General features: G+C 42.4%; 1 protein-coding gene across 1 annotated transcript; it reads right to left on the bottom strand.

Annotated features, from left to right (window-relative positions):
- Nucleotides 1–763: 763 nt before the first annotated feature.
- INSM1 (INSM transcriptional repressor 1) lies at nucleotides 764–4,742 on the bottom strand. The gene has a single exon (XM_077486016.1). It carries the CDS (start codon nucleotides 4,682–4,684, stop codon nucleotides 3,437–3,439), a length of 1,248 nt encoding a protein of 415 aa, XP_077342142.1. The 5' UTR covers nucleotides 4,685–4,742; the 3' UTR covers nucleotides 764–3,436.
- Between the last annotated feature and the right edge of the window lie 11,192 nt (nucleotides 4,743–15,934).

The raw sequence follows: 15,934 nt of genomic DNA, 5'->3' as shown, positions 1-15,934 counted from the left end.
AAGTTATTTATCCATATCTATCTAGTACAGTATAAACCCAGCAAGAAACCAGTTGCAAAGCAGGCAAACGGGGATCTCCCAAACTCCAATGTATAGAAAACAAAAAAAGTCCACTCTGCAGCACCTTGTAAGTTTATTAAGAGTTAAAAACTGATAGTTACTTTGAGTTTTTAACTCTCTTAATAAATTTACAAGGTGCTGCAGATTGGGCTTTTTTTTATTTTTATATATGTGTGTGTATAATATGTATTTATGTGTAATTATTATATATATATATATTTATATTAAATAAATAAAAATCACTGCATTCGTTCACCAGCTTATTTTATATGGATTGAACTTGAATTTGTAAATCTGAAGACACAATTGCGTAAACTTGTAAAAAATAAAAAAAGTGTTTTTTTTTTTGTTTGTTTTTTTTTTTTAAATGGGTGTTGTTGGTTGAGATGGGTCATTTATTTATTTTTAATGACCACTTCCTACCCATGATTTTTTATTTTTTTTTAATTAGAAAAATTTCAATCTTAAATACAACAAAAGCACACACACACACACACACACACACAACATGCCACACAAGAATTACTTTGTAATTCATTGCTCATTTGATTATTAAATAAACCTGTATAAACACATCTTTAGTTAACCATTCATATTCTAAAAATGACAAAGCTTTTGAAAAACTTGACATGTCCACGATAGTAAAGACACTCTGCATTGCATAACTGAAGACACACAGAAAAAACAAGCCAACGGGTATGGATTTGAATTTGAAAATATTTTTATTTGAATAGCAAATTGTTACACAGTTGAAACAGTTCTATTGAAGCTCTCTATAAATAGCTAGCAGTTAAGAAAATAATGTGTGTAGAAAAGAGATTGCTTCTAGACATATAAGAGCTATCCGTTTAACAAGAGCCATCTGCCCCTTAAAGCACAGTTAATGCAAATAGCCGTTTTTTTTTATTTATTTTTTTAGGAATGTATCAAGGCGCAACCTTTCATTTTAATGTAAGAAAACAAATACAAATAAATAAAAAATAAAAATGGTTGCAACTCAGAGCGGAATGTCATAACATCAAAAGAAAAAAAAAAAAACTCCAATACAACCATGATCAAATAATATATCTGTCATTCACATTAATAAATAAAAGAATAAATAAACATAATTAATATTAAAATCAACATATACATTTGGATAGTAAAGCATGTCTGTGGTTCCACCAGAAAATATTTGGAGGAGCATAATTTAAATTAAAAAAAAAAAAAGTAGTTGGTATTTAATAAAAAAAAAAGTTGTGGTATATGATGCAATTCCTGGCTGGCCCCTAGATTGATGAAGTCATAAAAGGCAGTTTGTATTTCTTTCTCTACAAAGTTAAAAGACAAGGCATTTGTGGCTAAAGACTAAATAGATGTCTCCCTCTCCCAGTCCTAAGCAGACTTGTTCACAGAAAATAGAAAAGTCTACAATCCAGCAGTTCACAAGTCATTATAAAGCTAATTGTGTCAGTCATTTCAGTTTAAAGGCAGTAATATCTCAAAGATCGACTGAAAAACAGGAACCCGTAGGCTACAAAGCACATCGAAAAAAGACGAGAGCCAAAAAGGAGACGAAAAATTACAAGAAAACAATAGAAAGACCTTCACCCTTGTCTACTGCTAGAAGAGTGGGCAACGTTGGCGCGGACAAGAAAAAAAAAAAGAGCCCACCCTGCAATGACCTGTAGTGTAGCACACCAAATACATGTAGAATCATCTGTCATCTAAGCATACAGAGTTTGCTTCACCCCCACCCCCCCACCAACAAAATAGACAATTTAACAGGTATCCTTGGATGCCAGTATCATGCCCACTGGCATACCAATTAAAAAAAGGATATAAGACACAGAGACAACACTTTTACATGTTTGCATCACTAGTGTTTTCAGGGGGATGACAGCACAGGTCAAAGTGTTTATTTTATACAAAAAAAAAAAAATCAGTAGCAGAAAGCAATAATGTTACCCCTTTAGGGTGGGCGGGATGGCCCGGCCCTGCGGCAGTGCAAATATTAATGATTAAAAAAATGTGCCTCCGTATAGTGCCTTAAAAGTTTACAGAAGGTCTGGAATGTAGTCATGAAGAGGACATTATTGCTTTGTTGCTGCTAGTAATCCTACTTGGTACACAGAGAGATGCCATGTGTCCAGAGTGCTTGTTCCCTTGTGGGCACAGCAGAAAAACAAAAAACAAAAAAACACAACTTACAAAGGTTGACCTACTGTGTGGTCTCCCCTTAGTGAATTGCTAGGCAATGCTGTCTTGCTTTAAAGCACAATAACCACATTTTAATGCACTTCAATCTATGGCTGCTACAATGCTTATCTTGGTTTGGCAGATCTGATGGCTGGCAGACCTATTGTCTCTAGAGATGGCAATTGGCTGCATCAAAGAAGGCACAGTTCTCTTCGGGGGCCACAGTGGCAGCAGTCCATAGTGATTGGTGGTCACTGAGAGGGCACTGAGTCATAACTCACAAGAAGTCCCCTTTGGAAGGGCTAATACCTGTGCAGCACCCTGTGTGGACTAAGCTGGGTTGTGCCCTCTGATCAGTGCCCAACCTGGGTGGCACTGATACTTTCACACCCCCCCCCCCTTCCAGTCTTTGAACTGGTCAGCAGACTAGGATGTGCCCTCTGAGCAGTGCCCAACCTTGATGTCTGGGGGCACTGGTGTAGTCTTTGGACTGGAATTAAGCTGGGTGGTGCCTTCTGCAACCTATCTGGGGGGCACTGTCCCTGGCAAAGTCTTTAAGCTGGGTGTCCCTTATGTTGATGTCTGGGTGGCACTGGAATCTTCAACCCTCCCAAAGTCTTTAGGCTGGGACTAAGCTGGGTGCCCATCACTGATTTCTTGGTGGCACTGGCATCTTCATCCCTGCCAAAGTCTTTGAGTGGGGACTAAGCTGGGTTTCCAATCATTGATGTCTGGATGGCACCTTCAACCCTCAAACTGTTTGGGCTGGGTGCCCATCAATGTCTGGGTAGCACATTCAACCCTCAAAGTCTTTTTAGGCTGGAAATAAGCTTGGTGCCCATCACTGATGTCTTGTTGGCACTGGCATCTTCATCCTATCCAAAGTCTTTGAGCTGGGACTAAGCTGAGTTACCCATCATTGACATCTGGGTAGCACCTTCAACCCTCAAATAGTTTAGGCTGGGACTAAGCTGGGTGCCCATTAATGTCTGGTGGCACATTCAACTCTCTAAGTCTTTAGGCTGGGTGCCCATCACTGATGTCTTGGTGGCACTGATACCTTCAACCCTTCCAAAGTCTTTGAGCTGGGAATAGGCTGAGTGTCCATCATTGATGTCTGGGAGGCACCTTTCAAGAGTCTTTAGGCTGGGACTAAGTCGGGTGATGCCCTCTGGGTGGCACCTCCACCAGTCCCTGGTCAGCAGGCTGGGCGCACTGGCACCTGGAGGAGGATGACTTGCCTGTTCTCGGAGGGGTGGCACTTGTTGATGTGCCGGGTGAGGCCGGGCGAGCTGTAGAAGGTGGCCGGGCAGTATTTGCAGGGGTAGAGCTGGGAGGAATGGAGGAGGCGGAGGTGGCGCTCCTGGCTGCTCTTCCCCGGGAAGGTCTCCCCGCACACCGGGCACGGGTAGCACTCGCCTCCTCCGCTGCTGCTGAGGTTGACGGGACCGGGACTCTTGGCTCTCCGCTCCTCGGGGTAGATCAGCTCCTCGGAGGCGTGGCACAGCAGGTGTTTCCTCAGGTAAGCCTGGCGGCGGAACTTCTTGGAGCAGTGCGGACACTCATAGGTTCCGTCTTCGGAGCCGGATTCGGAGACCCCGGGGCTGGGGGTGTCCCGGTCACTGAGGGGCTCTTCCTTGGTGACTGGGGCAGTGGCGGCGGGGGGGCGGGGTTTGTGCCAGCGGCGGTGGGATGCCAGGTTGGCGGGGCAGCTGAAGACTTTATCACATTCGGGACAGCGGTACTCCACCCGTACGATGCGGGAACACTTGTGCTGTGCCAGGGAGAACGGGTCGCTGTACTCCTCCTTACACAGCTGGCAGATGAACTCCCCCAGCGGCTTGTGCCCGGAGCTCGGTGCCCGCGGCCGGGGGGGCTCCACCGGACCCTCCTTGATCCTCAGCCCCAGTACCGGGGAGGTGGTCACCTCGTCCTCGAAGGTCAGTTTACGGATGGCTTTGGTCTTCTTGGCGGCGGTGGGCTTGGGGTGAGCGGGCTTGGCATCTGCCGCCCTCTTCATCGGGGGGATCCCGGAGGAGGAGGATGGCATCTTCACATCCCCGGCTCCGGGGTACAGCAGCGGCTCCATGGAGGTGACCAGGGACGGGAAGGACTCGGCGGACACCGGGGAGCCCAGGCTGAAGCTCCGGTCTAGGTAGTCTCTGCTCACCGGGCGGGTCGGGCTGGACAGCGCCTGCTGCACCGACTCCGGGTTCCCGAACTGACCGGCAGGGGGCGGCCGGGGGCTGCAGGGTGGAGCTGGGGCGGCTCGGTCGGGGCTGGCCGGGGGAAGGGATCCTCCGGTGATGTACGGGGCCGGCCTGTGATCGGCGTACAGCATCCATGCCGGGGGGGCGGCCTGCGCTCGGTCCTCGTCCTCATCCCGCACTCGGTAGGACACCGGCGGGGACTTTTTGCTTCTCTTCACTAGGAAGCCTTTAGGCATGTCTGCAGGTCGGGGCTGTCAGTGCGGATCGCTCGCTCCTCGGGCCGGCTCCTCCTTTATAAGCGGCACGAGCCGGGCTGTCAATGCGCTAGCCAATAGCGAGCCGAGCCGGCGTCTGAAGTGCCGCTGGGGGCGTGTCTGGGAGCGAGGCGGCAGATGTACCTGAGCCCCAGCCTTTCTCTGGCTGCAGGCACACGTCCGGCCCCGCCCCCTCCTCGCGCCTGACTGCCCTTCAATGGACTGTCACACGTGCCTGTGTCCCGGGGGGGAGGGGGCTGACCCGCCGTCCACACAAAGGGGAGAGAGCTGGACACACCGCCGGCGGGGGGCTCAGCACGCTTCTCCCAGCCATTGTGTCCCCACCAGCCAGACCCGAGTCTGTGTGTGTGCTCCGATCACACCGCCGCCCTTCTCCCACACAGGACACAAGGAGAGAGGCTTGGCCGAAGAGCTGACAATCTACAGGGCGCAGATGTATAAGGGACATAGGGAAGAGATCGTTGGTTGAAGAGCTGACAATCTACAGGGCTCAGATTTTTTTTAGGGGAGGCAGGGAGAGATTGTTGGGTGAAGAGCTGACAATCTACATGGTGCAGATGTATAAGGGACATATGGAAAGGATCGTTGGTTGAAGAGCTGACAATCTACGAGGTGCAGATGTATGTGGGACATAGGGAAGAGATGCTTGGCTGAAGAGCTGACAATCTACAGGCACAGATGTAAAAGGGACATAGGGAAGAGATCATTGGTTGAAGAGCTGACAATCTACGAGGTGTAGATGTATAGGGGAGGCAGGGGAGAGATTGTTGGCTGAAGAGCTGACAATCTACAAGGCAAAGATGTATAAGGGACATAGGGAAGAGATTGTTGGTTGAAGAGCTGACAATCTGCAAGGTGCAGATTTATAAGGGACATAGGGAAAAGAAAAGAGATGCTTGCCTGAAGAGCTGACAATCTACAGGGCACAGCTGTATAATGGACAGGGAAGAGATCGTTGGTTGAAGAGCTGACAATCTACAAGGTGCAGATGTATAAGGGACATAGGGAAGAGATGCTTGGCTGAAGAGCTGACAATCTACAGGGCACAGATGTATAAGGGACATAGGGAGGTGATCGTTGGTTGAAGAGCTGACAATCTGCAAGGTGCAGATGTATAAGGGACATAGGGAAGAGACAAGAGATGCTTGCCTGAAGAGCTGACAATCTACAGGGCACAGCTGTATAAGGAAGGGACAGGGAAGAGATTGTTGGTTGAAGAGCTGACAATCTGCAAGGTGCAGATGTATAGGAGAGGCAGGGCAGAGATTGGTGGGCAAAGAGCTGGCAATCTACAAGGTGCAGATGTATAAGGGACATAGGGAAGAGACGCTTGCCTGAAAAGCTGACAATCTACAGGGTACAGATGTATAAGGGACATAGGGAAGAGATCGTTGGTTGAAGAGCTGACAATCTACAGGGCTGTGCTTTGTTACCTGAAGGAGGCAGATGAAGTGTATGGGATGGACCGATCTCTCCTCTCCTTAGAACAGACACACTGCTACCAATAGTGGCCATACACATTTGAATAAACAGCCAATTTATTTTCCAATTAATGTCTCCTGATAGCAATAATCAATCTTTAGCCAACAACACATTATTAGGAAGATGCGATCATAACTATCCATCAGATCTCTGCTTCCACCGCATATTTCAATAAGTCATCAAGTTCTTTTCTGGTCCAACTCCACCGATAGGAATAATCATTCTATAGCTAGCGACACTATCGATCAATATGACACACAGGGAAGTTGCGTTTGGTCGATACCTGGATAATACAATCATAAATTATCCATTGTCCCTTTTTCAACCATGAGACATCATAATCTGATCTAATAAAATAGAGTGAATCATCTCAGGGCTGCCAATTGATGAAAAACGATTGATCAGTTTCTGCCTTGGCCCACTGACTCTGATCAAATCCAATCAAAATTGATCGGAAGGAAAGTTACAGTTTTTTGAACATTTTCTAATTTGATTATTGATCAATTTCTGCCTTGGCTGACTGACTCCGATCAAATCTGATCAAAATCGTTTGGAAGGAAAGTTACGGCTTTTTGAACATTTTCTATTTTGATTGAATCGCACATCGATCTGAGAATAAAATCAAAGTATCTGGCCACCATTTGATCAAATCCGATTGAAAGTTAATCTAAATGAATTGGAAGTGAAGTTATGGCTACATGATTGTTTGCTAATGTTTTGATTGGATAATAATAATTGAAGTGTATATGGACACCATATGAATCATGAAACCTGCTGATGATGGATATTTCCTTAAATCTTCCGTCGGGGTCTAGGCACACACCATATGATCGATGAATCAAGAGATTGTATGAAATAAATAAATTGCCCAAAATGGGCCGTTCAATCACCAAATGACGACTTCCACCAATAAGGAACGATCATGGCTGCTGCAACATCCTATCAAAATTGACCAAGTCAAACGTGTCTAATGATCATTTTCAAGGAATAGATGAGTGGAGGTTCCGGAATCCGACCCATCATATGTCATCACCGGTAACAAGGAGACGGTACAAATAATGGTCATGTTAAAGAAAACAATCCGATTGTTCTAAAATGTTGGTTTTATGGACGGTCAATCGAAAAAGAATGAGCTGTCCTGATGGAAAATCAAATCGATTTCAGTCAAATTGAATATTTCTTTGTATTTCTTTGTATCGAATTGTCTTCAAGATAAAGAATGTTTAAAAAAATTGCCAAAAACAAACCTTTTTAAAAGTATCTGTAGGGCTAGGTTCAGTATATGTAATGGGCTGATTTTTGGCAGATGGGCGGGACGCAGATCATTCTTTAAGTAGTTTTAAGGTTCGGTTCACACTGCAGCGATGCGGGAACCCTGCAAATCCACTGCGATTCCTGCATCGCATGGCTCCTGGCGGAAGTTCACACTGCCCTATGCGAATTGCTGGGAGTGTCAATTAAAAATTAATGACACCCCTAAATCAGTTTGCATATTGCAGAGCAAACTGCAAATTCAGACAGGAATCAGATTGCATGGGTGTGAACAACCAATGCGTTCCGATTCTGCTGCGGACCAAAAAAGGGTCCTGTGCGAGTTTGGTCCAAATGCCATACTGATTCAGACATACAATCTGTATTGCTGAAATCGCACCGCACAGAGATCGCATGTGATTTGCAGTGCGGTGCAAATCACATTCGATGTTGGACTTCACCAGTTGCACCAGTGGGAACCGGCCCTTAAGGCTGAAGTTTTTATTCTATGCATGAAGGTAAAAAAAACGTCTGTATCCAGCACCCCCCCACTTACACTTACCTGAGCCCCATCACGATCCAGCAATGTACACAAGAGCAGCGGCTCTCTCTGCTCTGTTCCTGCTCACAGGCTCCCACTGCTGTCAGTCAAACTCTGTGATGGGGGGTGGGACTATGCTCCTCTGTCTGTGTCTATAGACGCAAGCAGTGGGGCTCAGGAGGGAGCCCATGCTGGATGAAGAAGAAGAACCAGGAGGGCTGGTGAGGCACCTGAGAAGAGGATCAGGGCTGCTCTGTGTACAATCAATACACAGAGCTGGTAAGTATAACGTTTGTTATGTTTGTAAAAAGAAAAATGTAACTTTAGAAACACTTTCATAACATCCCCATGCATCTGAAAATCCAGCACATTTTCAGGTGCGGGAAATCGCTGTGCGACTGCAAGAATAAAAAAAGGTGCAAGGACCTTTTTCCTGCCTGTTTATCAGCCCATTATAATGCTAATGAATGGACTTCTGAGCCCACATAAACGTGGGTCGCATCAACCCGCATCTAGCCTAAAAGAACAGATATGAGTGGATTCATCCTAATTTGTTGAATCGGGCCAAAAATGTGATCAGTAGGCGACCATGTTGGCACCACTCTGCCCGACATCCTTTATTTGAAAAATGAAGGAGCTGGGTGAAAGGACGTCAGCCAAACAGCACCTACATCCAATTAGATGCAAGCAGAAGCTGGGCGAGATTTGAATCATGAATGGGTAGGCTGATTGTTCCTAAATTGATCGATCAACTTGGGTATAACCAGCCTGTCAGATTCAACATGCAATTATTGCTAGCGGTTGTTATAGCACACAATAGCTCCATGGGGCAGATTGCTCCATAAATACTGAGTGTTTTGATGGGGAAATTGGACGATTCTATAGCTGGCCTGAGACATAATTGTCCTGCTCCCCCTGCCTTTGATCTTCCCTCTCTTGGAGCAGTACACCAGTCAAGGAGTCTTCATCATCTGACACGTCTAGGTGTGGGAGATATCTGCTCCCCTCCTGTATGCTGTGGTACCATCCGGCAGAGGCGACATCACTTCTGTCTCCCTGTGCGGCTATTGTGGGCTGGCAGGTGGCACCACAGCATGTGGTGGGGGATGCAGGCATCCAATATTTCCAATTGTGTCAGACACGTGGTGGCTCTAACCGCCACTAGCAATAATCGCATGTTAAATCCGACAGGCTGGTTGTACCCAAGTTGATCGACATTCAGCCTGCCCATACATGGTTCAAAACTTGACTGGTTCCTCCTGAACCGGCCAAGAATCAACCTGTGTATGGCCAGCCTAAGGTTTGGTTCACACTATGAACCAGATCTGAATTGGATATGAACCGCACCGCATTCCTTCTTAAAGTGGGGTACCCCCTAAAAAAAAAAAATTAAAAGTCAGCAGCTACAAATACTGCAGCTGCTGGCTTTTAATAATCGGACACTTACCTGTCCCGGGTTCCAGCGATGCGAGGGAACGAAGCCCCCCCCTCGCTCCCCGCTCCGCTCGCGGCGCCGTCATGCATACTGTGGGCACCCGGCTGTGGCTTCACAGCCGGGCACCCAGTGCGCATGCGCGAGCGGCGCAGGGCGCCGTGATACGCCGTACAGTCACCTGGGACACGTGACAGGTCCCAGGTGAATGTGCGGCGCGAGGGGAAGTGATGTCACCAGCCCGGGCAATGAAGAAGGCAGACTACGAGGGACCCCCTAGCAACCGGTATTTAGAGGTGAGTAAAAATTTTTTTTTTGCCAATTATTTTTTTTTTTTTTTTTAAAGAATTTTAAGTAGTTTTATTTTTTGGGGGGCAACTCCACTTTAATTTAGGTGTGATTCAGTGTAGTGAGATCTGAGAATGAGCTCCAATTGCACCACATCGCACTAAAGATGTGCATGTAGCAATTTTGGAAACCACACCGCAACCGGATCACCTGGTCATTTTGTACCACGTGTTCCCGTGCTGGGAAATGCACTGCATTTGCAACCTGTGTTTGGGGTGTTGTTGAGACTGCACTGATAGCGCCACGGTTGCAAGGGAAATGCAATTCGAATGCGGTGTGGGAAATGCACACAAATCACAGCGCTTCCTGCACTGCATTAGTGGGAACCTAACCATAAGGACATTGTACAATGAGATTGTAAAATGTATTGGCCATGCAATCTCTGTACAATCAACTTTAGATCTACCAAAACAAAGTGATACGAGGATCTACCTAATTTACCTACATAATTTGTATCCAGCCTGGCTGGCCCTTGGTAGTTCTAAAGGGCATTGTACAATCAGATTGTGATATGATGATCAGATCGGTGGTAAAGCAGCATCGTTGTGTGTATGGCCAAAGGATGGTGGTGAAGGTTAGTGGCCTCTCCTAGGGCAATCCAGGCAATGTGATCTGCCACTCTCTCTGTCCATTCATATACAACACCTTGTAGTCTTCCCATCCATCGGAGCCCTGAGATCAGACAGAAGGTGGGGGGGGGGGGGGTGCCCTTCACCTCTGCCCCGGGAATTAACCTCCAGCCATTCACCCAGCAATCTGCTGGATCTGAGACACGTGCCTTGCAGGAGGGTGGGGGGGATTCGGCCAAATGCTTCTCCTCCATTCACCACCAAATCCCCCGGGGGAGGACAGTGACAATAGACCCCCGAGTGTCCCCCCCCCCACACACACTCACACACCGCCCATCCATCTCATACACACCATTGTCCTACAGGGGGTTCATTTCATTACACATCTCCTATATACTGTATATATATATACCATGGGGGGTCCCAGCACTCTATGTCATATAGAGCCATGATTATATATTACACTATATACTCACCTCATCGGGCTCTGATTTATCAACATCTAACAAATTTATTATCTGCAGCCTCTCTCTCCTATTATTTATTTTATATCTCTCTAATCGATCCTTTCTTGGGGGGTCTTTTAACTCTCTGTTCACAGGGTCTCTGGGTTTCCTTCTTTCTTTCTTTCTTTCTTTTGCTCTATCTATTTATCTTTTCTTTTCTTGGGATTTCTTTTTATTAGCAGATAATCTTTCTTTCTTTTTTTTCTTTATTTTTCTTTCTTTCTTTCTTTCTTTCTTTCTTTCTTTCTTTCTTTCTTTCTTTCTTTCTTTCTTTCTTTCTTTCTTTCTTTCTTTCTTTCTCTTTCTTCATCTATCTGTCTTTTCTTTTCTTGGGATTTCTTGTTATCAGCAGATTATATTTCTTTCTTTCTTTCTTTCTTTCTTTCTTTCTTTCTTTCTTTCTTTCTTTCTTTCTTTCTTTCTTTCTTTCTTTCTCTTTCTTCGTCTATCTATCTGTCTTTTCTTTTCTTGGGATTTCTTGTTATCAGTAGATTATCTATCTATCTATCTATCTATCTATCTATCTATCTATCTATCTATCTATCTATCTATCTATCTATCTTGTCTTTTCTAGGGATTTCTTGTTATCAGCAGATAAACTTTCTTTCTTTCTCAGCAGATAAACTTTCTTTCTTTCTTTCTTTCTTTCTTTCTTTCTTTCTTTCTTTCTTTCTTTCTTTCTTTCTTTCTCTTTCTTCATCTATCTGTCTTTTCTTTTATTTTCTTGGGATTTCTTGTTATCAGCAGATGATATTTCTTTCTTTCTTTATTTCTTTCTCTTTCTTCATCTATCTATCTGTCTTTTCTTTTCCTGGAATTTCTTGTTATCAGTAGACTATCTATCTATCTATCTATCTATCTATCTATCTATCTATCTATCTATCTATCTTGTCTTTTCTAGGGATTTCTTGTTATCAGCAGATAAACTTACTTTCTCTCTCTCTCTCTCTCTCTCTCTCTCTCTCTCTCTCTCTCTCTCTCTCTCTCTCTCTCTCTCTCTCTCTCTCTCTCTCTCTCTCTCTCTCTCTCTCTCTCTCTCTCTCTCTCTCTCTCTCAGCAGATAAACTTTCTTTCTTTCTTTCTTTCTTTCTTTCTTTCTTTCTTTCTTTCTTTCTTTCTTTATTTCTTTCTCTATTTCTTCCTCTCTCTTTTGCTCTATCTATCCCATTTTCTTTACTTTGAAAGGACCTTTTTTTGTTGTCAGCAGATAATATGTAATCTCTCTCTCTCTCTTTCTCTTTCTTTATCTATCTTTTCTTGGGAGAACTCCCTTTTTTTTGAAAGATCTCTTTCCTGTTATTAGATAAACTTTCTTTCTTTTATCTCTTTACTTCTTATTTTCTTTTCTTGGGAGAACTTATTTTTCTTTTGAAGGATCTCTTTTCTGTTATCAGGAGATTATATGTAATCTTTCTTTCTTTCTTTCTTTCTTTCTTTCTTTCTTTCTTTCTTTCTTTCTTTCTTTCTTTCTTTCTTTCTTTCTTTCTTTCTTTCTTTCTTTCTTTCTTTCTTTCTTTCTTTCTTTCTTTCTTTCTTTCTTTCTATCACTGTTACTTTTCTCATTCCCTCCATACTCTAACAATAGTGTCCTTAGTCTCAGTGTAACAATATGCAGTGTGGTGTTGCTGGCATGTATTGTCTGTAGACTCTCTGGTTTGGTTATATAAGGGTCCGCCTGCTCATTGATGGTGTGTGGAGGCAGAGCTGGAAGTCCAGGGGTGACCTGGCTCCATGGGGCCCCTCCTGCTGGGCTCAGCATTGTTGTGTGTGGAGTGGTGCTGGCAGATGAGGCTCTCTCTGTAGAGAGGTGAAGTAGTGTACAGTAGCTGGAGGGCCCGGGCAGCTGACAGTAAACACAAGGAGTCTGCAGGGCAGGTGCACCACATGGACAGATTAGCTGTGTCTCTTTATACTAAGAAAGGCTCTGCAAACACAGACACCTCTTATCAGATGTACTCCTCTCCTGCCAAATCCAGCCTCACCTTTTTATAAGTACAATCCATGCTGCATTCCACTATTTGCATGTTCTGCTCTTTAAAAAAAAAAAAAAACAATTATGTTCAGGATTTTTGTGATGCTACAATTTTTTTGTCTAAAATGTGTCTATTACAATAGATATCTTTCTGTGTCTGTTCATCTCCATCCCTTTCATATTTATATACAGTATGATGCTGCTGTATTTTGATTTACTATAGGGAATGATGTGCTGTATATGAGGCTAGTTAGGGGAAAGTTTGAGGTTAAAGATTTTCACTAATTTACAGATAATTCAGGTATGAGAGGGTATAAACGATTCCCAGAACATTTTACCAACACGGGTCTCCTTAGAGCACAACTGTTTTCTGTAAGTATATTTGTTACAGTCTGCATCTTCAGATGAGAGAAATATTATTATTATTCCAAATATTATTATTATTGTTTCCATAATTATCTGGATAGCAATACAAATAATAATAATAAATAGTAATGCTAATACTTCTTTTTCTTCTTATTATTTTATATATTTATATTTTTATTGTTATTTTGTTGTTATTATTATTATTCATATTCTTCTTATTATTTTGCTATTATGATGTATATGATTGTTACTAGTAATAATAATAAAAAATATTATTATAACAAACAACAATAATAAGCGTTGTTATTATTATTATTATTATTATTATTATTATTATTATTATTATTATTATTATTATTATTATTATATGTTGTTATTATTATTACCATTATTATTAATAATAATAATAATAATAATAATAATACTATTGTGTGTGTTGTGTTCAAAACACTGAACTGCACCAACAAAATCCCTTTTACCAGTTTAGATTCCAAATATCCAGAATCATATTCTTCCAGCTGAATGGTAGGAACTTCTGCAAGTGAGATGTGGTTTGAAGAAAATCACATAGGAGCGGTGTAGCGATTAATGCTTGTTGTGGATGCATGTTGTTAGTTGTATGAGCTGCACTAATTAAATAGTTCCTAATTAAATGACATCTGTCTTTAGATACATCAGTCAGAGCATTTCCTGCTGCTCCTGACAGTGAATTTAGGGTACATGAAGTGACAGTACAAATTAATCAGTGATCAGAGTTTTCTTTTTTTTTACCTTTGTATGCTATCAGTTGGATACAAGGCTGGTCATACATGCTACAATGATTGGAAAGATGCTAATCTTCAGATAAGGAATAATGCACCAGGGTGGGCTTTTCCTGCCCACTCATTGTTCCACTTTTAAGGACAGATGTAAGATGTTTACTCTCCATCAATTGGAAACCTCAGGCACCAATGAAAGAATCATTTCTACAACTCCTTTGACAGCTGTGGACACGGCCACATTTCAGTAGTCCCGGCTTTTGAATGCACTCTGATTATTTTTAGGGCATACAGGAGATTTTTGCCTTTGTGAATTCTTCTGTGTGATCCTTTTTTTTTTTTTCAGATACATGCAGATTGTTAACAAACATGCGAGAAAGGAAATTTTGAAAGATGGAACTCTAATTATATATATTTTATATATTATTATTATTATTATTATTATTATTATATATTATTATATATTTTAAGTTTACAAATATATCATCCATCACCCTACAATTATCTGCAAAAACAATCTAGATGACACTTGTAGCATTTGGAATAGTGTTACCTAGGCATAATGTAACACTTTAAGTTGTTTTTTTAAAGGTAAACTACTGTTAGATGGAAAAAAAATAGCAAAAAAAAAAAAAAAGCTTTAAAGGGCTGGTTTACACCACAAAAATGCACTACAGATCCGCTCTGGATGCGTTTCTGCATGCGCGTTTTTAACATGTTTTCAGTGTATACCAGTGCATTTTTTTTTAAGCCCATTCACACCACATGCAGTCCAGTGCATTTTTTTTCTGCATCAAAAATGCATAGAAAGTAGGTTATATGGTTTGCATTGGCATAGTTCACACCAGTGCGGTGAGGGCTTTCCAGTTTCAGAACAAAAGTAGAACATGCTGCATTTTTCCTGCACTGGACTGTACTGGAACGCAGTAAAATTAATCAAAAATGCACCGGAAGAAAAAAAGCTCCTGGAATGCATATGGAAATGCACCAGAACGCACCAGAAAGCACCAAAAACACGCATGCAACAACGCATCCGGAACATATCTAGAGTGCGTTTTTTTGGTGTGAATCTCCTTTTTTTTTCACTGTACTAGGGTCCAGTGTGTTTTTCATGCATTTTTAAAGTATTCCAGTGCATTCTGGAGCATTTTTGATGCATTTTACAGTGTTCTAGTACAGTTCATTGGTTTTTTTTCTGCATCAAAAATGGATGGAAAGTAGGTTATATGGTTTTCAATGGCATAGTTAACACCAGTGCGGTCGGTTCCAGGGCTTTTCAGTTCCAGAAAAAAAAAGTAGAACATGCTGCATTTTTCCGGCACTGAAAAGCCCTGGAACTGACCGCACTGGTGTTAACTATGCCATTGAAAACCATATAACCTACTTTCCATCCATTTTTGATGCAGAAAAAAAACCACACTATACTGCATGTTGTGTGAATGGCCCTAAGAAATCGCGTTTATTTTTACTATTTTTTGAATTTTTTTTTACTATTACTATTTTTTTACTATTACTTTTTTGTCCCCTATGTATTTAAAAAAATTAATTTAAAAAAAAATAAAAGAAGAGCAAAAAAAATAAAAAATTTTATTTGCAAAAAAAAAAAAAAAAAGTTACACCAAAGCACATAATATTCCCTCCCAAAAATATTTTGAGGCCCTGTATCCCCTAAATATACACACGTACAAATGTAACCGTATGCTTCAGGGGTGCCTCCATGTGAAAACGATTGCAATACACATGTTACATATCGCCGTGCGTGTCGGAGTGATTACAATGATTCTAGCGTGTAGAGTATTGAAGTATGTCACCGTTTCACGAGTGCACACAAATATAAGGTCTGACATTTTGGATATCTATTTACTTGGTGCAATGTCGCCTTTAATATTTTACCAAAAAATTTGGGTATTTTATTGCATTTGTTTTCCCTAAAATCCACTTTAGTGTGTTTTTTACTGAAATTTTGTGGTAGTTTATTATATTTAC

The sequence above is a fragment of the Lithobates pipiens genome, unplaced genomic scaffold (genome assembly GCF_037356315.1).
Source record: "Lithobates pipiens isolate NorthernLeopardFrog02 unplaced genomic scaffold, aLitPip1_a1.2 Scaffold_18, whole genome shotgun sequence".
NCBI lineage: Eukaryota > Metazoa > Chordata > Amphibia > Anura > Ranidae > Lithobates > Lithobates pipiens.
Note: the sequence above shows the minus strand (reverse complement) of the source record. Positions and strands in the feature narration are given on the sequence as shown.

Coding starts and splice junctions, on each gene's coding strand:
- INSM1 (XM_077486016.1), bottom strand. CDS start 4,684: ATGCCTAAAGGCTTCCTAGTGAAGAGAAGCAAAAAGTCCCCGCCGGTG.